The sequence below is a fragment of the Meriones unguiculatus genome, chromosome 20 (assembly GCF_030254825.1).
Source record: "Meriones unguiculatus strain TT.TT164.6M chromosome 20, Bangor_MerUng_6.1, whole genome shotgun sequence".
NCBI classification, from domain to species: Eukaryota; Metazoa; Chordata; class Mammalia; order Rodentia; family Muridae; genus Meriones; species Meriones unguiculatus.
The window spans coordinates 37,349,524-37,371,700 of NC_083367.1; the positions used below are offsets into that span (position 1 = coordinate 37,349,524).

Sequence of the window (22,177 nt, forward strand, 5' to 3'; positions counted from 1 at the left end):
ATAGATCAGACTCTGGTTTCATTTTCTTTGTTTCACTGCAGTTTCAGGTTCAAAGAAAATGCTTGCTAGAACACTAAATTCAGAGTCATTTCCTCTGTTCTAGAATACTGTACTTATATTTACTTGAAATTTATTGTTCTTAAACCTTCCAGGTGGTATCTTAGAGACTAAAGAAAGGAGAGGTAGGTGTAGATTTTCTTCCTTTCAATATGTTTTCCTTATCTGTCTCTGCCCAGGTTACAGAATGACAGTGTGCACCAACGCCAGCCACAGTCACTAGAGGTAGAGGAAGTTCCAGATTCCTCAAGAAATGATCCAAGGCACAAGCCAAGCCTGGCGACTTCAGCACAGCAGGAACGGAGCTGTAACTGGTACAACTCCTCCCCAGCTGTGAGTCCCACAGAGAGGCCTGATAGAGACTCTCCACCTGGTCCAGTACTTAGTGGACCAACAAGTAGGAACCACTCTGAGCTTAAAGGTGGCAGGGGTGATGATTTAAACTGGTTTGACCTCATGGCGACTCCTGAGATTGAACCAGAAAGCACCATTGTGTCTCCTGATCTGAAAACAACTAAGGAAAAAGTGGCTTTGAAAATCTCCAACAGTAAATCTCAGGGCAAGGAGAAACATGAGCCAGGGCAAAGGAGCAAATTATTAGAAGCTGGGCATCTTCTACCATCAGGAGCCATGGATGCGCCCTTACAGTCGAACAGTGTCACGAATACAAAGGCAAGACTGGCAGCAGTTGTGTCTGATGTAGCAGGACAGGCTGGTGAACCAGACTCTGGACTGACTGACGTGCGCCACAGGCTCCCCAAGCTGCAGAAGGAAGGGTCTCAGAACTTGTACAGAAGTACAACCAGGGTGCGATCACTGCCACCCACAGTTCCCTTTCTCCCATCCACTCCTTCTCCTGAGCCAAAGAAAACAACAGAACCATCCAAAAGAAAGAGACAGAAATCTGCTCAGGTGGGAGAGCCTGAACTTGAAAGTGTCAAGACTACACAAACTCCAGTGGCAAAACTAGGCAAATTCACTTTTAAAAAGAAAATAAAACTGACCCACTCCCCTGAATGCCGCAGCCCTGTGCCTCTCGGTTCTACTAAAATAACAACCAACAGTTTGAAAATTTCCCAGCAAAGAACAAGAAGAGAAGCAGCTGTGCCTGTGGAAGGCCCAGGAAAGTTGACATCTCCCTCAGGAGACAGATGCTCTGGCCAGCTGCAGGGAGAGACAAAGGAGCTCTCAAGGCAGCCACCAGAGAGTAATAGACCAAGAGAGGAGAGGGAACAGGGCCCTGAAAGAAGGGTTGTTCAGCCCGAACTGGGGCTTGGGAACCAAGCTGGGCACTCTCATCCAGCACATGAGAAAGACAGAAAGGAAGGGGTTTCCTGCAGTAATAAAAGCAGCAGGGTTCATGCTGGCACATTAGCCAGATTGGCAAACTTCTCCTTCACTCCTCCTCCGGAATCCAAATCAGAACCCCTCTGTCCTGAAAGGAAGGACCACAGGGAGAGAAGCTGCAGCCCTCCTGCAAGCACAGCTCCGGTACTTGGCCAGCAAAGGCAGTCTTTTCAGCTGCAGCAGCCCACCAAGAGAGGGAATCTTTCCACACCGTCCCTCTTCACTCTATCAGAACTCGATGATGAAGCATTAGATTTTGACTGGGATGAAGAGATGAGGAAAAATCCATGATTATGAAAAGCTTTCTGGTCAGAACTGTCTTCCCAGCTCAACCAACTGCCTCCAAAGTGTAGTGCAGTGGTTATGGGTGTGTACACAGTGGGTAGTAAGTGCTATACAAAAGCCCAGCTCCCTTGTGGGTTCACAATTCCATGGTTATCCTCATGACTTGAATGCTAAATAATTAATTTTTGTCAGTGTGATACCAGCACTTGGGATGAATGAATTAAGGCTTCATTTCTCAAAACGATGATTTGCATCCCAGGGCATTTCTAGTTTTCCACCTGTTTCTGTTTTTTGTTTTTGTTTTTGTTTTCTTTTCTTTTTCTTGTTGTTGTTGTTGTTGTTCTTATTGATGTTGTTCTTGTTCTTCTTGTTCTTCTTTTTTTTCTTTGTTGTTGTTCGTCTTCTTTGGGGGGGGCTTGGTTGATTGTTTTGTTTTTGTTTTGTTTTGTTTTTTGTATTGGTTTTTGTTTTGGGGTTTGGGTTGATTGCTTGGTTTGGTTTGGTTATAATAGAGAAGTTATTTTCTAAGTTTCTTCTTTCACTTATCCAGACCAAATGGCAAGAAAATCTCACAAATCTAACAAGGCAGATGAGTGTTTTCTGTTTTGCTTTGTATTTTCTACCAAATATGTACTGAATATTGTATTTATTAACATTGGGATTAACTGGTCAAAATCATGTGATTTTCTTGAACCTTTGTGTTTACTTTCATGCATCAGATTAAAAGAGACTGAGGCTTTTCCATCTTTGAGAAACTTGCTTTCACTCCAAGGTACCCTCAAGGAAAGTCACACTGTAGCCTTCCAGTACTGACTTTGTCTCTTTTCCTTTAGCCAGTACTCCCTCCCCGTCTTTGATTCTTTTTTGCTCCTAGAGCCTACCTTCAATGCAACTTAAATCATGTGGTTAGAAAATGAGTGAGGTACTTAGTCATATTCACGTCAGCGTTAACATGGAAATGTGATTCTACTAGGCTGTCATTTATTTGTCTTTTTAAAAAAAAGAAGCAAATTTGGCTTGAGATATGGCTCAGAAGTAGATGTTTATCTAGCATGTATGAAGCCCCAGGTTAAATCCCTTGCACAAATACTAAATATATAAGTAAAAATAAAATAAAACCAAACATTTCCATGTCTGAAGACTCAAACTGTGTTCTTCTTTGTGCTTCTAAACTGCTTTCTGTGGATTCCAGAGGGAGCTCTTAGGGTTCTGTCTTGACAGACATGTTCAGCATTTGCATTTGTAGCCTTGACTGATTCCTGAATCAGCTGAGGATTCTGGGACATGAGAGTACTCAAAACTGTATGTGATTTGTTAATGTTTACTTTGTGAAACTCGTACAGGAAAAAAAAAAAAAACTTATGAAGCCCAATCTTCTTGAGCATTTAAAAATTAATTCTCAAATTGACTATTTGAGACTACTTACTGCAACATTTTAAACTGTTCGGGTGTATTTAACACTTAGGAGTCTTTGGATACCTTAAACAGCTCATAAAACATTTATATAAGCAGTAGTTTCAGACTCACTTAAACCTACTCAAAAACATTAAGATTATGGTTTAATTAATGTATTTCTGCAACTGTTTAAGAACTGTCAAGTATAATATGATCCTGAATATATTCCTTATACCCTGAGTTTTTCCCTGGGTTTCACTAGACTTCCTATAAATAAAGAAGAAAGAAAAGGGGCTGGGATTTTTTTCCTTTGTAGGAAGGAGTATATACCTCTAAGCATGTATGAGCACATTCACCCATTCTTTTGCAGAGCCTGTCTCAAAATCTTTCACCTCGAACTAGAGAAGATCATCCTGAGTGAGGTATCCCAGAAGCCAGAAAGACACACAGGGTATATACTCACTTATAAGTGGATATTAGACATATAATATAGGATAAACATACTAAAATCTGTACACCTAAAGAAGCTAAGCAAGAAGGAGGACCCCGGGTAAGATGTTCAATCCTCACTCAGAAAGGCAAACAGGATGGACATCAAAAGAGGGAGAAGACAGGGAACAGGACAGGAGCCTACCACAGAGGGCCCCTGAAAGACTCTACCCAGCATGGTTTAAAAAAAAAAAAAAGAAAGAAAACAGATGCTGAGACTCGTAGCCAAACTTTGGGCAGAGTGCAGGGAATCTTTTGAAAGAAGGGGGAGATAGGAAGACCTGGAGGGGACAGGAGCTCCACAAGGAGAGCAACAGATTCCAAACACCTGGGCACAGGGGTCTTTTCTGAGACTGATACTCCAACCAAGGACCATGCATGGAGATAACCTAGAACTCCTGTACAGATGTAGCCTGTGGCAGCTCAGTGTCCAAGTGGGCATCCTAGTAAGGGGAGCAGGGACTGTCTCTGACAGGAACTCAGTGGCTGGATCTTTGATCACCTCCCCCTCAGGGGGGAGCAGCCTTACCAGGCCACAGAGGAAGACAATGCAGCCAGTCCTGATGAGGCCTGATAGGCTAGGGTCAGAGGGAAGGGGAGGAGGACCTCCACTATCAGTGGACTTGGAGAGGGGCATGGGAGGAGATGATGGAAAGGTGGGATTGGGAGGAATTGAGGGAGGGGGCTACAGCTGGGATAAAAAGTGAATAAACTGTAATATAAATTTTTTTTAATCTTCCTCATTTTATCAGACCAGGTCTCTCATTGAACCTGAGAACTCCTGGCTCCAGCCCCTCCTCTTCCCCCATCCCTACCCCCACCTCCACTCCCACCAATGCTGGTGTTACAAACTGTTATGCCCAGATCTTCAGGTCACCAGGAGACCACCAGGAGCCGGACCATGTATGCAAGAGCAAAGAGCTTTCTTGGGGCTTAAGCTTGGTCTTTCCATCGTCTCCAACACAGTGAATCAGAGAGGAGAGCACTGTTACTTGACAACAGTGAGCCTTCCAACCTATTTATTTTACTTTTTCCAGGTCACAGAATTAGCCATCCCAAGGTAGCTCCATTTTCCTAGAGGTGAGAATTAGCTGAAAGACCAAATTTCAGCTCCCCTGGATGAACAGGACAGTGACTATGAACAGGGTTCTACTTCTGCTTTTTAGATGACTGTAAGTAATTTCAGAGCTCCAAATACTTTAACAAATTGATAACACTTTTTTTTTTAATTGTTTTGAAACACATTACCCTTGCATAGCCCAAGCTGACCCGAAACTCACTATTTAGCCAAGGCTGGTCTGCAACTCCTGGTCCTCTTGCCTCCGCTCTCCTGATTGCAAGGGTTACACGTACATATCATTACATTTCGGTTAGGATTTTGTTGCCATTGTTCATCTTACATTGGCTATAGCTCACTAGGTAGATGGGGACAAGCACATACTCCTTTTCACTCTAAAGTATTCTGAAAGCTGTGAGAATTAACACAATGGCACACACTTAGAGGCTTTAAAGTGCACAGGTTAGGCAAGGTATGAAGGCATCCCCGGAACCCCAGTCCTTAAGAGGCTGAGTCAGAAGGACTGCTGTAAACACAGCCTGTTCTCCACAGTATGTGCCAGGCTAGCCAAGGCCAAACTAGGACCAGGACCCTGTCCCCCAAAAACAAATAAAATAAAATAAACGACAAATACAAGTGTTTGTCTGGGAGATTGTTCAGTCAGTACGGTGCTTGCCTTATAAGCATGAGGACCTTGGTTCAATTCCCAGAATCCATGTAGAAAAGCTATGTATGGTGGTGTGGCCTTGTAATCTCAGTTCTGGGGAGTGGAGACAGCTGGAGCTTGCTGGCCAGCCAGCCTGGCATATGTGGTAAGCTTCAAGCCAGTTAACAGACCCATTCCAAAACAAGGTGGATGGCTCCTGAGGAAGGACACCCAAAGTTGACCCCTGATTAGCCCATGAATGCTCACACATGAACATGCATCGCGCATGCTGAACACACAAAAGTAGCGAGTAAATGATCCTGTAAATTCTTTTAGACCACTCTTTATGTTTGCTTACAGCTTTAATGCCTTGGCATGGCTGAGCCACTAGAGAGCAAGTGCTTGCTATCATCAGTGTGTCTTGGCGTGGGGACAACCTTGTTTTTAACTTGGGGTTTTTTCATAATAAACCAGTGATTAAACATTGCTCACTTTTTGACTGTTCAGTGCCTGCTGACACATACAGAGTCTGGGTACTATTCCCCAACTGGGAATGAAATGAATTAGCTTTTAATCACCTTTCCAACCTTCAGTAATCTCATACACAAAAGCGAAGTGCCAGGCATGTCTCAGGTCCTTGTTGACTTACAAAAGGGTCAACCCTCGGAGGCTGCTGAAGTAAAACTGACCTTGCTGTAAGCCCCTCATGAAGGATGAAGAAATAAAATCTAACAGCCTAGTCCTTCAGCTGAAAGGACCAGACATCAGCTCTTCCCTCGCCCTTTCCCTGGGCCTCTGGGTTCCTGTCACTGCTTCTCAGTGTGTGAGCTTGTTTCCTGCCTGGGGCCATAGCTCTACTCTGTGTTGAAGTCTCGTGCACTCCAGGGCCCCTGTAGCTTTTGATGTGCTTTGGGGCCTGGTTCCAAATATCAGTTCGTTTCCCCTTTCCAGATGAGCGCCTACCTTCATCTCACTTATTCCAATCTGCTTTCTGCTTCTTTCAGGTTCTTGATTCACAAAGGAGGAAAGTGTAAATGAGACAAGTCACACACAAGCAGGGGAGGCTGCTGTAGAGACGAACTGGCCAGCCTCCTGCATCAGTATCACCTGGTGGGCTTAAGGTTGTAGGTACTATAACAAAGTCTCCAACCTTGTGATACAGGGACTGGCTGGAGGCAGTGGGTTTCTGAGTGCATTTGAATCATCTTTTCCTAGGAACCTTGTAAGCTACCCAACAACAGGCAATTTCCAAACACACGAGCTGCTGCTTGACAGTGTTGAGGTGCAGATGTGGCTACAGCAGGAGCTGGCTACTGTGCTGCTGGAGTGGCAGCTTCATTCGCCGCTGTATATGTTGATCTTCATAGCTGCTAGAAACGCTTAGGTGACAGCCAAACCGGTGGGAGTACGAGGAACGTGTTAAAATATATTTTATGTGTTCCCAGACTTTTTAACCAACTGTGCGGTTGCCAACGAAGTAGTAGTTAGATCCACTTTGAGGAGATGGGAATCACGTAAATGCCAGGGCTGCTTCAATCCTTAGAGTGATAAAGCTTAACCTCTAAAACAGTTGAGGATCCTGGCATATCTGAGACTTGCTTTGCCACCTCTAAAGGAACTCAGTGTAAGTGGGGGTAAGAGGATTAGTCAGCTAAAAGACCCAGCAGGAGTCATGTAGCCTCCATTGGCGCCAGCCAACCCCCTGGCAAAGTCACCTAACAGGATGACCCTAGACCCCGGAAGAGCCTGTGCTGGGTAGACTAGAACCAATCAGCTATAAATATGACCATATATATCCAGAGAAATCTAAAAAACTGTACTCGAGGTGGTCAGCCACCTAGCCTGACCAATCAGCTCATGCCTTGTGTAGCTTTTCTTTAGCACCCCCACTCAAAGAAGCGATGAGCTTATCGCTCCCCAGTTCCCTTTTAAAGACCCCATACGCCTCTGTCTTGGGTCACCATTTTGCCTGAATGGTTGACAAACACACACCCCACCCCACTCACCCACCCCCCCTACCCACCCCCCCTTCAGAATAATGATCCCTAAGGTCCATGAGTTGACCTCAAGTACCATATCTCCTTGCAGTTTTTGTCATATCTCAATCTGATTCAGTGAGGTAGCCTTTATTTGTTGTTGTTCCATGTTCCTGCCCTTTCCCTGTATCACCAAGAATTTAGACCTACTACATACGTGTGCGTGTGCACATACATGAGCACACACACATACAGACACACAAATTTATCCCAGTGAAGCCTATACTAACCTGTTGAAAATTGTAAAATATTCCTCCACTTATCCAGTTTTCAATCCAGTGGCATTTTAAAAATCACCTACAATATTATAAATCACTGCCTTATTTTGTTTTCTGTGTCACCAGTTTTATCCAAGGGACAGGAAAGTCTAAAGTGGACAACAGAAGAAGACCAGTTGCTCCCCCAGATCAACTGTGGTGGAGCTGAGGCTCCCAACAAATCTGACTAAGCGACTGCCATGGGCACTGAGTTGCACTGTTCAGCAGGGTCTATCCAATTTTTGTAGGATGCACCAATGAAGCCAGCCTGTGGCACATGCCTTTAATCCCAGCACTTGGGGGTCAGAGGAAGGCAGATCTCTTGAGTTAAAGGCCAGCCTGGTCTACAGAATAAGTTCCAGGACAGCCAGATCTACACAGCAAAACCCTGTTCCAAACAAACAAACAAACAAACACAACAAAAATTAGCAAAGAGGATGCAGTAGTGAAGATTTGACAGGGATCACCCTTTGCTTTCTTTAGGTCTTTAAATGTGATGTAACATATTTAAGCATGGAAGTATAACAAATTCTCTGTTTCATGCTCTCTGTAATGAGAATCTCTACTGTAGGCTCCTGCCACTGACCTAAGCTGTTCCACCATGAGCTAGAACAAATATTTTATCAGAAAAGTTGCTTCTGCCAGGTATTCTGTCACAGTAGCACAAATGCAGCTGGCAGTTACCCAGGTTGGTGCTGTTGGGGAAAGACTGGGTGATTGCTGTCCTGCATACTTGCTAAGGTATTGAAGAATAGTCACTGCTAAGGTAAGTAGCCTTTCTCTGGAGTCTAAGCACAGGATCAGGTCAGGAGCAAAACACAGAATTGTGACTTTATTGGGAAAGTTCCTCTAAGCCTCTTCATGTTGGTTTGTTTTTTTGTTTGTTTGTTTTAGCCATATTGACCCATGCATCAGACTCACCTAAAACCTTATTGCACAATACAGACAGCTGTTTCCTACTCCCAAATTTTCTGTTCAGTAAGTCTGATGTGAGAACTCTGAGAACTCACTGGTCTTTCTCATGGTCTTTCTCACTGGTGCTGTTGGTGGGAAACCACATTTGGGAGAATCACTGGTATAGGTTGAACAATATATTGCCCACTATGTCTTGCCACTAGGGACTCCAGCGTTGCAGTGGTTTTTCCTTCCAGCCCCAAGCTCCCAAAATAATGACTCATGAGACTCAAAATAGATTTACAAATACCTAGGCCGTATAGCTAGCCTCTTCTCTGACTAGCTCATAAGTTAAAATAACCTATTTATGTTCATCTACATTTTGCCACATTGCTGCTTACCTTTGCTCAGGTACCATGCATTTGTCTTCCTCACAACTTCTTGGGCAAATCTCCACAGACCTGGCTCTTTCCCAAAATTCTTCCTGCCTACGGAATGCTCCACCTCACCTTCTATTCTAACCTTTCCTACAGATCATTGTTTGTTTGTTTGTTTGTTTGAACTGACAGGTAATGCACAGACATTCTCTCTGTACTCTAGTCATTTCCACAGTTCTCTGAGGCAGTTTTAAGGCCAGCCACACTCACTTGACTGCTAGGTGAGAGATCTATGCTCTGCTTGCACTTTGCTGTTGACATTACCTACAGATTATTCTATCATCTCACACTCCACTTTGATCAGTAATTGGCTGTCTGCTCACCCCAAGGAAGGGATATGACCCTGGGTGAGGGCTCTGCAGCTGAGGCCCCAAGTGGTGGAGAACTCAGATGTGTGCTGATAGCTGCCCATGCTTGCAGCTGCAGGAAATAGGTACATCTGTCACAGTGCAGTCTGGGCTGTGATTTCAGCATCCACCATACATCTTCTCTCATGTATCTGGGGCCAAGACACAAAGTTTGAGATGACAACAAAATTCAGTGATCAGGATAAATATTTGTAAAACTCAGTGGATTTTTAAGTGATAAGCAGAATATCAAATTTTAAATAAAGATTAAGGATACTTATTTCTCCTTTGCCTCCTGTTCAAATACAGCTTAACACACCATCCCTCACCAAAATGAGACTCTTTGAAGTCATGAGGATGTCTGCTTTCCTCACTGATGTACCCCTTTAGTTAGAAGAATGTCTGGCACATAGTATGTATTCAACAAATATCTCTTGACAAAGTGTTTAAGGCCATTAAAGGAATTATTACCATTGTCGGCATTTCCCATTTTCCTTATCTTTTTGCCCACTATTTTTCTACAGTCTTCACTCTATGTCATAGACTATCTCTGTAAGACAGGAGACTTAGAGGAAACAGTAGGTGACTCACAGAATACCTGAACAAACAGGATGCAGTCCATGACAAAGGACATATTTGAGGTGTGCATGTTCAGCCTTTTTTATCACCAGAACCGAGAGAAGAAAGAAAGAAAGAAAGAAAGAAAGAAAGAAAGAGAGAGAGAGAGAGAGAGAGAGAGAGAGAGAGAAAGAAAGAAAGAAAGAAAGAAAGAAAGAAAGAAAGAAAGAAAGAAAGAAAAAAGCCTAGATAAAGTTTTAGAATTTCAGAACCAAAAGTTACATGGAAAACATCAGTACACAGGGGAAAGTGAAGAGAATATTCTGGGCCCCCAGGGGCATTCTGGGATGCTCTCAGCAGGTAAAGAGAACAATTCCTGGGCTGGACTGCAGTAGTTTGGCACGTGGTTCAGCAAGAGGGTGTCACCAGGGCTGACAGGCTCTGCCGCCATAAGCCTCTTCCTTTCTATATGTACCTACAACCAAGTTCTCTAAGCCAGTGAAGAGAATATAGCATCCTCTGCATCTGAGAAGAAACTGCTAACTCTCATTCACTACAGAAAGATGAGATTGTATCCCACCAAGGCACAGTAGCAACAAAATCATCGATCCTCGATGCCATTTAAAACCAACACGATCCTGCCTAGTGAACCCCCAGATCTGAGAAACTTACAGAGCACGTGTCTGGTTAGCAACCAATCTCTAAGGCAAAGGCAATACAGGAAGATGGGATTGAAGGAGTCTTATTTTGTGACATCTGCAGTGGTGGTGCGGAGGTGAGGGGAGGGCTCTAGAACACAGAACCAATAGAATGAATAAACATATTTTAGAAGAATTTATTAACTAAGCTGACTTTGAAATAGTAACAACAGATGAATCACACAGGAGAGACTGAAAAACCCCACTCCCTGCCCCCACCCCATAACTGTTCTGTCCTTGAGGCTGGAGCCTCAGCCATCATAGTCACACAGTGACAGTCTCACACTGTAGAGGCTGAAACCCCAGTTAGCACTTGTTAAGTCCAAGTGGCTGACTGCCTCAGTACTCAGCACTTCAAATCTAGTACTGAAAACCTGTTGTGGCAGTTCCTAGAGAGCTGCTGATCCTTACTCAACAATGAGAACCTGGAAACATGGTCAGGAATCAGCCAAGGTATCAGCAGCAATAGGAAAAATTAACTCAGACAAGAGGGACAGCCAAACACACAAAGGTGAGGAATCTGCCCTTACCATGCCTCATTTAATCTGGGCTGCCCCCAGAAGGTTCTGCTCACATTTGGAGTAGGTTATCCCACATCAATTAAGGCAATTAAGATAATTCCTCACTCTTTGCTGCAGCTACTTCCAAAATAAAGACCACTCTTCACAACTAGATGGCTGGCAGCTTTACAGAAAATGTCAACATCGCTCTGAAGGGGCACACGCTCATTGTAATGGGTCCCAGAGGGACCCTCTAGAGGGACTTCAATCACATCAGTGTAAAGCTGAGTCTCCTTGGAAAGGAAGAGACTCTGGGTTGATAGATGATGAGGAAATGGACATGGCTACTGTCTGAACTCTCTGTAATCATGTGCTCAGTGAGTGTGATCAGGGGTGGTTCACTGGGCTTCTGTGTGTGCTCTCGTCACGTCGTGATTAAGGACAACAGGTGTTTGACTGAAACCCAAAATTTCTTTCATCCATAGGGTTCAGACAAAGACGGTGTTGCTTGTTCCTTTTCTCACGCCCAGAGGGATGAGTTAATCTCTGAAGGAAATAATTTTGCACTTGTTTCAAATTCAGTGGCTCTGATTCAACAAGAAACAACAGTTAAAAACAGGATAGCAGAAAGTTTCCAGATGTCATCTACGTGTCTAAAAATGGAACGGTGAAGGAGGCAGATGAGTAAGACCTGGGTTACCACCCTCCAGGGACAAAATCCTGGTTTATTAGTGTCATTTGTAATGTCTTCTAGGGGGAAAAAATCCTCAAGCGACACTCCCCACTCAGGTGATTCTAATTTGTAGCAAGTTGGGCATTGAAGCCAACGCGCACGAGTGAGAATTCACAGTCCATGACATGGAGAGGTCTGAGGACAGTGTGGGATTGTGAAGATACAGAGGATGAGGAAGCGACTGCTATGGTGACCAGAACGGTATTTGCCATCATATTAGATCTTATATATGTATGTATGTACACACATGTTTAACATACATATACAAGGTGTACAGTATACAGGTAATGTATAGGTAGATACTAGTTTACACAGAATTATGTTAGAAAAGCATTACTAACCATGCTACATAGATGAGTACATAACCCCAGAGGATGTTAATGTTTCAGGGTCACCGGCTAGCAAACAGATTATGGGGGAGATAGAATTGTTTGCTTCCAAAGTCAAGGTCCTGATGTAGACATGACCTACACTAGGACGCCTTCCAAAGAACTCACTCTCAGAACAAGGCAGAGCATGATAGAATGCCCAAAGCCATGAGGAGTCTTAACCCATCCCCCATTCACTCATCATTCACTTTCAGAAAAAAGTTATGGGGTAGCCCCTGCCTCCTGGTGACCAGGGTAAGTGCCAGGCTGAGTGTGTTTCTCTTGTCCACTGCATACACACCTAGGCTGATACTCACGTAGTACAAGGTAGAGAAGTCACTTTTTGCCTGGAATTGGGTTCCACTTGTAAGAAACAGCGCAGCCACACTGCAAAGCGGCTGACCCTGGAATGTCGTGCAGCCCCAATCAGGGGGTGAGGCTCCAGGACAGCGGCCACCAGTGGAGAACAGTGAGCCCGGAGTGGCCTTGCAGAGAACTACTCCCTTCATTTTCCTTCAAACACACCCAAAGTCTTTTCATAGAGAACTTTCCCTCACATTTCAGGACTGTACCTTGGACCACTGTCTTGAAGGAGGTCTTCTTTGCTGTCCTTGTTTGATTTGAACACTGTTCTTGGTAGATGAACAGGCAGCCTTGGAAACGCAATCTAAGTCAGTCTATCCACCACTAGGGGGCATGAAATCCCCAACAGAGGAACCTGGGAGGCTGCTACTACAGAGCCGATTTCCTGGCATTCAGCTCTCTCGCTGAAATGTAGTTCTTCCAAAACCAGCCTCATCTGGACACCTGCAGAAGTGTCATTTGATAATTCTGGAAAAAGTGCTTCACGTGAAGGTCGGGGTGGGAAAAGCCTAGCTCACATAGGAAGGTTGCAGCAGAGTTTCAGATTCCCGGAGCCAATGTCAGGCCTGTTCTGGAGAACCAACAGTTTAATAATGTAACTCTTTAGGAGGTGCTGGGCCGGAAGCCACACTCCACAGCCACAAGTTCCTCAGAGAGATTCTGTCCATCAGCAGCAAAACAAAAAAACAAAAACCCGAATCTCGATAATCAATAGGCACTTTAGTACCCAGACAGAAGAGAGTGTGGGTGAGACCGGCCAGCAAATGGATCTGAAAGCTAACGTGTACAACAGCAAGACCACATAAAGACACAGCAAAAAGACAGTTGTGGTAGGTCAAGGAGAGATGCTTAGTACTCCTTCACTCAAGGAATCCGCCCCGCTGACACGTTGACCTGCTGACCTCAGACTTCCGTGAGGAAAGAATTTCTGGTCTTTACACCCATATCTCTGATCCTTTGCTCCAATAGCCCTGGAAAACTAATGTGGGCTTTCAGTTGAGAAGGAACACGGGGAAGAGGGAATACGGGGTGAGTGTGGGAACATTACTGTTTTTAGTGATGTCTGTTCATATTAAAATAAAAAAACTGAAAATACATCATTTCATTAGATAAGTGAAGTTTACTTACACCATGTTTTAAAACAAGCCATCTGAATCTGTTTCTGAAAAGGAGTAAAAACGGAAAACACCTCTATGTGCACTGAAGTGGGACCTGTGAAACCTACCTTAGGAAAGGGCAGCTTAATTAAGACCACAGTGTGTTTGCTAATTAGCGCTCTCCTCTCTGGCGAGCCCAGCAAGAGCGACCATAAACAGCAGGGGGCATGGATTTTTCCATGGGGAGATGACATAAGCTCGCTGTGTTCCCTTAGATGGCAGCAGCACTTTCATTAATAATGAATCCTGCCTTTCCTCGTGTCTTCTGAGTCTCCCACTAATTATTGGTTTGAAACAGGAGACTTCCAGTAACCACAGGCAATTGAGAGATTCTTAGAGAGTGTGCTACTGCATTCCAGGGGAAAAACAATTTCTAGCCTATATCTCCTGGGAACGTTCATAGTTAGACCTGGCATGCAGGAAGCCTGGTGTTGGCATGGAAGGTTTCTTCATGTTTAGGATTCTAGAAGTTATTTGAGCTTAAGGCCCTAGGAGCCCAATATTCTGACTACTGAACACAAGAAATAAACTCAGAACAACCCAGCCACAGGTCTGAGTAATTTTAGGATCTGAATGATTTGTAGATAGAAGGGAAGTTCATAGTCTTGACCAACTAGTCTTGTTTTTAGCACTATTCTATGGTTTAAGAGCCATGTGTGGATGGGGAAGAGATCTTAGCCAGTATAGTGATTGCCTTGCAAACACAATCCCCAAATCAACATCAAAAAAGAAGGGAAAAGCCTAGTGCAGAGGTGGTGCATGCCTGTATCCTGTAATCCTGGGACTGTGATGTGTAGACCTGGCACTTACTGCCAACCAGCCTAGCCTACTTGGCAAGTTCCAGGCACTTGTGCACCTTCACACATATAAGCACACACACACACACACACACACAAGCACACGCAGACACAAATACACACACATACACACACACACACATACACACAGCCATAAAGTCCTGTTTGAACAAATTTAAAACAGGAAACTTAGATGTCATTTTGGCTCAGTTATTGTCTTATTTCTCTTTACATCAGTTATTGTTTTATTTCTCTGCAGTTTACTTCTTCCCACACTGGAAGGGGATGGAGTTCTTTCTTAGCTGATATAACTTGTGATGGATGTTCTTAGAAAAACCCATCTCAGTCTGGGCTGGGGGTCCCCAACAAACAGAGGAAAAGGTCCATTTTGTGAAAGTACCCATATGAAAAGGCTACTTCATTCATATTTGGGAAAGATGGGAGCTTGATAACTTTTAGAGACAATATACAGTAGATGGCGTTCAACCCATCTTGGAATCAGTGGTGGCTGGGCAGGAAAAAGAACTAAAACAAGAAAGAAAATTTTTTTAAAAAGAGAATTTTTTTCCTTTTTTTTTTCTTTTGTATGTGTTTAGCCTGCATGTGTGTCTGTGTATCACTTGTGTACCTGATGCCCACAGATTCCAGAAGAAAGTGTCAGATCCCCTGAAACTTAAGTTACAGCTATGAGACTCCATGTGGGTGCTGGGAATGGAACTCATATCCTCTGGAAAAGCAGCCAGTGCTCTTAACTGATGAACTAGCTTTAAAATGATGGAAATGGAAAAGCAGAGAAGGATGTGCTCAGGTTCGGAGACCCATGGGCAGAGAGAACACACATTAGAATGAAATGTTTTCCACCCTGACTTTCACAATATCTTGTGCTTCATTTTTAGGTTTTATGATACCATAGCCTCAGAAGCTGTACCACATTGTTTGCCAAAAGCAAAACAAAATAAAACAGAAAAGCACTAAAATTACATCAGGAGGCAAATAAACCTCATCCACAATCCACTGAACTACATGAACCTTGTGTTTTTGGATAAGGAAGAGAGAGACAAAAAAGATTAAAAATTAGCAGCTATTATTAATTAAGGCCTGAACTATGTGGGTGGAAAAGTCTAGTAATGCCCTGAGGGGAAGGACTGCCTTCCTGCATTCTTTCCCCACCCACTAGAGATAACAGTTGCTAGGAAACTGGCCCATCTCCCTAGGGAGGGACACTAGGTCATTATGGTCTGGGGACCTTCCTATAGCCAATCAATTAAAAATGTAGCATTTTGACCAATAGATGCTTGCCAGGCAGGAATTGCCCCTGCCTTGGGCATGCTGGGAGGGACCAGAATCTATATATCACCCAACTAACCTGGGCACAGGACGCTCGGCTCCCACCGCTTCAGGGGTGGGTGTTGTGGGCCCAAGCTGCAGCTTGTAATTTACAATAAAAGGACCCTCATGTGTTTTGCAATGGAGTCGATTCCTGTAGATCTTTTGGGGGCTTGTGAACCGGGTGTAACAGAGGGAAACTACTGCCCTGTCAAATAAGGCCGTACAGCATCCTGGTAAAAAGCCAGGAAATGAGGAGACCTGGAGACCTTCCAAGATGGCGGATCACACCAGTCACGGCCGGGAGGCAAGCAGTGGCCAGAGGCTGCTGGGTCCCGCTGCGCGGCATGCCTCTGCTTTCTTCATAGGAGCTTCCTTGTGTGAGTGCTCTAGGCAGGACCACTACTTTTCTGTAATCATTGCAACTCTTCAGGGCACTCCTGGAAGGTGGGGCTACATGATCTAACCAGGAAGAACAAATAGTAAAGGAAGGTGTTCAAATCTCCTGCCACCCATTAGCTTTTTTTTTTTTTTTTTTTTTTTTTGTTAGCTACAGAGACTTGGATCACTTTTCTAATATCTATATTTTGGGACCATGGCCTTCCCCCCCCCCACCTTAGGCTCTCTCCATTTGCATCTCATGCCATTGCAGCTGCCTCCCTAACGATGTAATTAAAGTAGCTCAATTATAATGGTAGTTTAAATGAACATTAAGCCCTTGAAGTGTGGTGTGTTTTGCAGTTTACCCTTAGCATTATCCTGAAGGCAGCAAGCATGAACTAAAAGTCTGCTCAGAAAGTATAGAAATCGTTCATCTATGTTGGGAAAATACAGAAATAGTTCATGTGACCATGTGAATTGCTAAACACACTCTTGTTTTTCAAATTTTCCATGCCCCTAGGCCTTCCTAGCTGAGGAGTCTGGATGGTGATCCCTGGGACCATGAAGGAGCTTAGAAATGTCTAAGTTAGCTGCTCACTTAAACGAAGTTCGGCCACCTGCTTACAAGCCCCAGTGAGCTTCAGGGCCAGCACGTGTGTGGCAGCAATCTCTATACAACTGAAATGAAGGGAGTTAGGATTTTCAATTTTCATCCAGCTTTTCTTCAAAGCCTTTTTTCCTTTCAGGATTCACCTAAGGGTTTTCTTTTAAACGTTTACGCTGCAAGACACTGAAGCTTCGTTTCCTGGAACCACAGCCTAGATGACAGCCAACAAAATGTGCCCCTATGGAGAAGGATTGGAGACATGAGCTCCCAACTCAGGTTTCAGATGGACGAATACTCAACCGGATACTCAACCCGGAGACTGGAAGCTGAGGTCATGGATTACTTTCTCATTGCTACCAAGTGTCAGGTGGCTTTATGCATCCTGTCATAATTGTCTTACATCATACATAACAAATGGCTTTTAGCCCATTTCCTCACTCAGACTTCTAATCAGCAACGAAAAACTGCTATTAATATCTCTGCTTTTAGATGATGCTAGTGAGGAAGGTGCTGCCGGTGGCTGTGGAGTCAGAAGTCAAATGGAGAAGCAGCTCAGGAGACCAGGGGTCATTAATTGGGAAGAGAAAGTCCAGCACATGTGATACTTGCTCTTTGCAGTTTCTGATCAGCCTAGAAAATTCATCAATAAGCCCATTGATGAATTTCTTTAAGAGAAAGGAAATAAACCAACAGCGCTGGCTTTCCTTGGGGTTTTGAAGATGGGTTTGGAAACAGAAGTCCCTGGGAGGGCAGTGTAAGTGGAGAAGATGGATACATCAGATTCAGTCTTTCAATTATCAGCAGGGCGGGTCGAGGCTTCTATTTTAGAAAGGGGCAGCCCTTCCGCCACCTGGCTGTCAGTGCTTGCTGGCGCCTCCTTTTGGAGCCCTGCAAGGTGAGCTAACCACTAGAGCAGACTTCCTCTCCTCCAGCACCCCCTTTCCTAGCAAAGGAGATTTGCCCTCAGGGTTCCACCTGAGATCTGTGGGCTGAGCTGTGGACAAAACTGACAATGGCGTCCCCTGTGTCAGTGCTGAATGAGAGAAGAGCGCCGACATTCAAATGAACGCATCTGAGATGTGCCTTTGCCTGGGGGCGGCCCAGTGATCGCTTCATAGATCACTTAGAGTTTTTCACTGATAAAAGGCTACAGGGTGCCAACTTTAATTAGAAAGTGAGGTCTGGCTTCTTTTCTCATCCTCAAAAGGCAGTGTGTGTGTGTGTGTGTGTGTGTGTGTGTGTGTGTGTATAAGAGCATGTGCATGTGTGTTTTAACTCACATTTTTGCATAGGTTTTGCAATACTGAGAAATGCATAATTAGTTGCAGACTTCTGTCTGTTTCACTGAGATAACCACACAGTAGGCCAATTAATCTAAATGCTCTTTTCCTCCCTTCAGATGTGCCTTGAGTCTTAATTGAACAGATGCGTTTACTGTGTTTAAATATCTTACTGCAAGTCCTTGGTGCACGGCGTCACACACAATATTTGCTTAATGAATGATTGGATTTGTGGCCTTTTAGCCTCTGGAATTCTACTAATAAATACAAATTCAGAAACCCCATTTAATAAATACTTCCTAATTCTGCACTTGCAAAGCAAGTCTCTTCAGTTGCATGCACTTCTTTACACCAGTCTAGGAAGGATCTTATTCATCAGCAGAAATGAACTGTCTGCTTACTGCCCTAAAGTACTGAGTTAGACAGATGTCTCTGCCTTGCATTCACAACAGCCTGTTTCCTTACCGAACTGTGAAAGAGCTGCTGCACCTTAAATAACCAAAGCAAACTGGTATTTGCTAAATAACAAGAATGAAATACCTTTCTGTAAGCCAGTAGTTCTGTTTATAATCAGCTCAATGTCCTGAACATTCAAAACTCAATAAACGGGCTGTAGGTTTCTAGGTCACTTAAGTAAGTGACTAATGTTCAAGATAGCCCTCAGCTATGTCTCCAGTCTGTGCATCCAGGAGACTGGCCCTAACTAAGTGGGTTAGCTTGTCGGTCCTCTGAAGATGCACTCAAATCCCAGAAGTAGAGCACAACCACAGGCGCCACAGCTCATGTGTGGCAACCTGTGCAGTTTGCTCCTCAGTTGATGAGTCGGTAAGGGTCTCAGGCCAGCTTCATCCACCTATAGACTATCTTTTTTTCTTTGTCTGCTAAAGAAGAAAGAATTTTTAAAATCTCTTATTATGTAATCAGGCATAGAGGTACAAGGCCTGACTCCCAGCAGAAACAAGTACCTCACTGTGAGTAGATGCCAGTCTGGTCTAGACAGAGTTCCAGGCCGATCAGAGTTACACAGTAAGACCCTGTTTCAAGTACTATTACCACCACCACCACCACCAATAATAATAATAATAATAATAATAATGGTAATAATAATTTATCTGTGCATGTTGTAGAAAATACTAGAAAAGGAAGGCTCCAAGCCTGGATCCCAGCTCTCTGAACCATTTCTAACAACCAGGGGTCTGCAAAACATATTTTGTGGGCCAAACCAAATATAAGGGCTACTTTTGTCCTGTGTTCAAGTTAGAAGTCGTTTTTATACTTTCTAAAGGTTATTTTTAAAAAAAGAAAAGAAAGGAAGAAAGAAAGAAAGCCATAAACAATATATGTGACAGTTTAGTGTGGTGGAATCCCTGAACCTAAGAGGCTGAGATAGGAGCTTGGGAGCTTGGGGGGTGAGGGACAAGAAGATTGTGTGACTGAGATAGTGACAGTGTGATAGTATAGAGCCTGAAATGGTCGCTATCTGCCCCTTTAAATAAAACGGTTTACTGCCTCCCGGCAGTAAACTCCGATTTGGATTCAATGGAGAAATGAGATGTTAGCCTTGGACAGATAAAGAAAACATTCTTTGCATTTCTATAAAATTACAGCATGATTTTGGCTCATAATTCTGTGCTCTGGGCAGGAGGAAGGGTCTGGACACGTGGAGTCTGTGCTGCAGGCAGAAGCAGCTTTCCTACAGGTACCAGAGAGTTTACGGAAGTTGCTTTCTGGAGGGCTTTCCAGGTAGCCAGCTTCCCTGTGTGTGCTGGTTAGCACCAATTGTCACCTTGGCAGGCTCTAGACTCACTAATGAGAGAAACCTCTGGGCACAACTCTGAGGGATTAACCTCATTAGCTTGGTTGAGGGAGAAAGACCCACCAAACTGTGGGCGGCCTCATCCCACTAGTCTGGGCTCCTGGACGGTACGAAAAGGAGACTGCTGGCTGCCTGCAAGCATTCATCTCTCCTGGCTTCTTGACTGTGGACAGAGTGAGAGCAGCTACCTCCTGCTCCAGCCAGGGCACACTGCCTGCCATAGTGACAGCTTCCTCTACAAGCGTAAGGGAAGCAAACCCTTTCCTCTTTTAGTTGTCTTTGTTGGAGCAACAAGACAGGTAATTAACACAAGTTACACCATGAGAGTCAGCAAGTGTTTCTACAGGAAAAGGCACATCTTAAAAGGTGAAAGTGACTCTTAAAAATAATTTGTGAGTTGGGGGAGAACTGGTTTCCTTCACAAAGAGGTAGGCTGAATGGCAAAGGAAAAAATTCAGTCTTTTCTCTGGTGTCACTTTCAGAGAGAACAAACCAGATTTCAGAAGCAAATTAGTGCTAATAGTCTTTTGTGTCTTTTAGGTGACATTCAAAAGACAATATGACAATATGGCATATAATCTCCAGTCCCTCTCTTCTCTATTATTACTTACTTTTTTCCACTATTACTTACCTTGCTTCCCCTGGTTCCCCTCCCTGTCTCCTTTTTTAAGTCCTTTGACTGCATCCTACTGTGTGCCTCACACTTATTATCGTGATGATAGGTAGCTGTGAGCTGTGGTCACGGGGAGTGATGAGGTAGTGAAAGGGAAGGCTGGTAAGCACAGGATAGCAATCATTAGTGATGACTTGGCATATAGTTGTGCCTGGCTGGTCAGCAAGCGCTCTGTTCCCTGCTGAGCCATCTCCCCAGCTTTACGTGTATGTTTTAAAATACTTAATAGAATGCCTCCTATATGCCAGCAGTTGAGAAAGAATAGTGGAGGGTTAATTACACGAGCAGAATAAAAACAAGCATAGAATAACAAGTTATGGTGGTTTGAATGAGAATGGCTGTCATAGGCTCATATACTTCAGTGTTTGTTTCCATTTGTCAGACTCTTCAGGAAGGATTTGAGGGGTGTGGCCTAGTTGGAAGAGTTGTGGTCACTGCAGCTAGGCTGAGATTTCAAAAGCCCACTTGAGGTCCAGCCTAGCTCTCTGTCTGCTTCCTACCTGTGGATCAGGATGTAAGCTCTCAGCCAGTGCTCCAGCACCCTGCCTGCCTGCTGAGCTCCTCTACTGTGATGACCATGGACCAGCCCTCTGGAACTGTAAGCAAGCCCCCAATTAGATGCTTTCTTTTATAAGCTGCCTTGGTCGTGGTGTCTCTTCACAGAAACAGGAAAGTAGCTAAGACATAAGTGTAATGTGAAAAGTGATTTTTTTTTTTAACTTTTTCCCCATTCAAAATTCAATGGCTTGTTTCTCACTTATGTAGCAGTTCAGGTGTAAGTAATAAGGTCAAGGGACCAGGGTGGCTCACTGACAGGCATCTGAGCCTCTTCCATCATGGTGCCTCTCAAGACCATTGCATTGAGAGTGCAACAGCATATCTTTGAGGTTGCATTCCAGGCTGTGGGAAAGAGGAGGAGTTTCTTCACTAATGGGGTAACTTGGAACTTTACTGTTTTCCCTCCCAGAAATGACTCATTTCATCACGTCTATGGACAAGAGATCCTGGGAATACAATCTTTTGCTATACAACCATGTGCAACAAAGGCTGAGATTTGTGCTTATTAATGAAGTGGGGAAGGATAGGTTTCAGGACATTCCTTTTAGTCTTCATTACAACTAACAACTGATTCAGTGTTTGCTAAGAGCTCACTGGAGAAAATCCAAACTTTGTTCTCAGCGACAATGGCTTTCAGACCTACAGTTTCCTTATGCCCCCAAGATATCAGCATAACATGCAGTCCACAGCTAGAAAAACCAGAAACCATCTTAGCCAAAAGTTCAAGGCTGAAGTTAGGGAACCTGATGGTACCATATGGCTTCAGAACATCTTTTCAGGATTGTCCAACAGGAACGGAGGGAAGAAAACAGAATTGGGCAGAGATAGAAAACTGACTGTGTCCCAAGTCTGGTAACAACCTTGGCTGTCCCCATGGGAACTCTGCATTGGAAATTACCCATTTTCTTTTGTATTTTCTTTTACAAATAACTCAGCCACAACATCCTGATGATACATATCTTTTCACACATATATTACAGAGCAGCCCCTAATGCAAAACTACTGGGCCACAAGGTGCGCAGGCTCATGGAATGAGTATGCTGCCTGGGTGCGTCCCCAAGAGCTGCACTGATTTCTCAGTGCCTGGGGGTGACCTACATTAAACGTCTCACATT

The 22,177-nt window shown here is 44.1% G+C and overlaps 1 protein-coding gene and 1 long non-coding RNA gene across 2 annotated transcripts in view; one reads left to right on the forward strand and one right to left on the reverse strand.

Annotated features, from left to right (window-relative positions):
- Positions 1-3,377, forward strand: part of Mcm9 (minichromosome maintenance 9 homologous recombination repair factor) — a 69,489-nt gene extending 66,112 nt beyond the window's left edge. Inside the window, exon 13 of the mRNA XM_021651967.2 lies at positions 237-3,377. Coding sequence (XP_021507642.1) covers positions 237-1,695 — 1,459 coding nt within the window. The 3' untranslated portion in view covers positions 1,696-3,377. The remainder of the gene's footprint in view (positions 1-236) is intronic.
- LOC132649441 (uncharacterized) overlaps positions 1-22,177 on the reverse strand; it is a 78,544-nt gene that overhangs the window by 36,873 nt on the left and 19,494 nt on the right. The gene's annotated exons all lie outside the window — the stretch shown is intronic.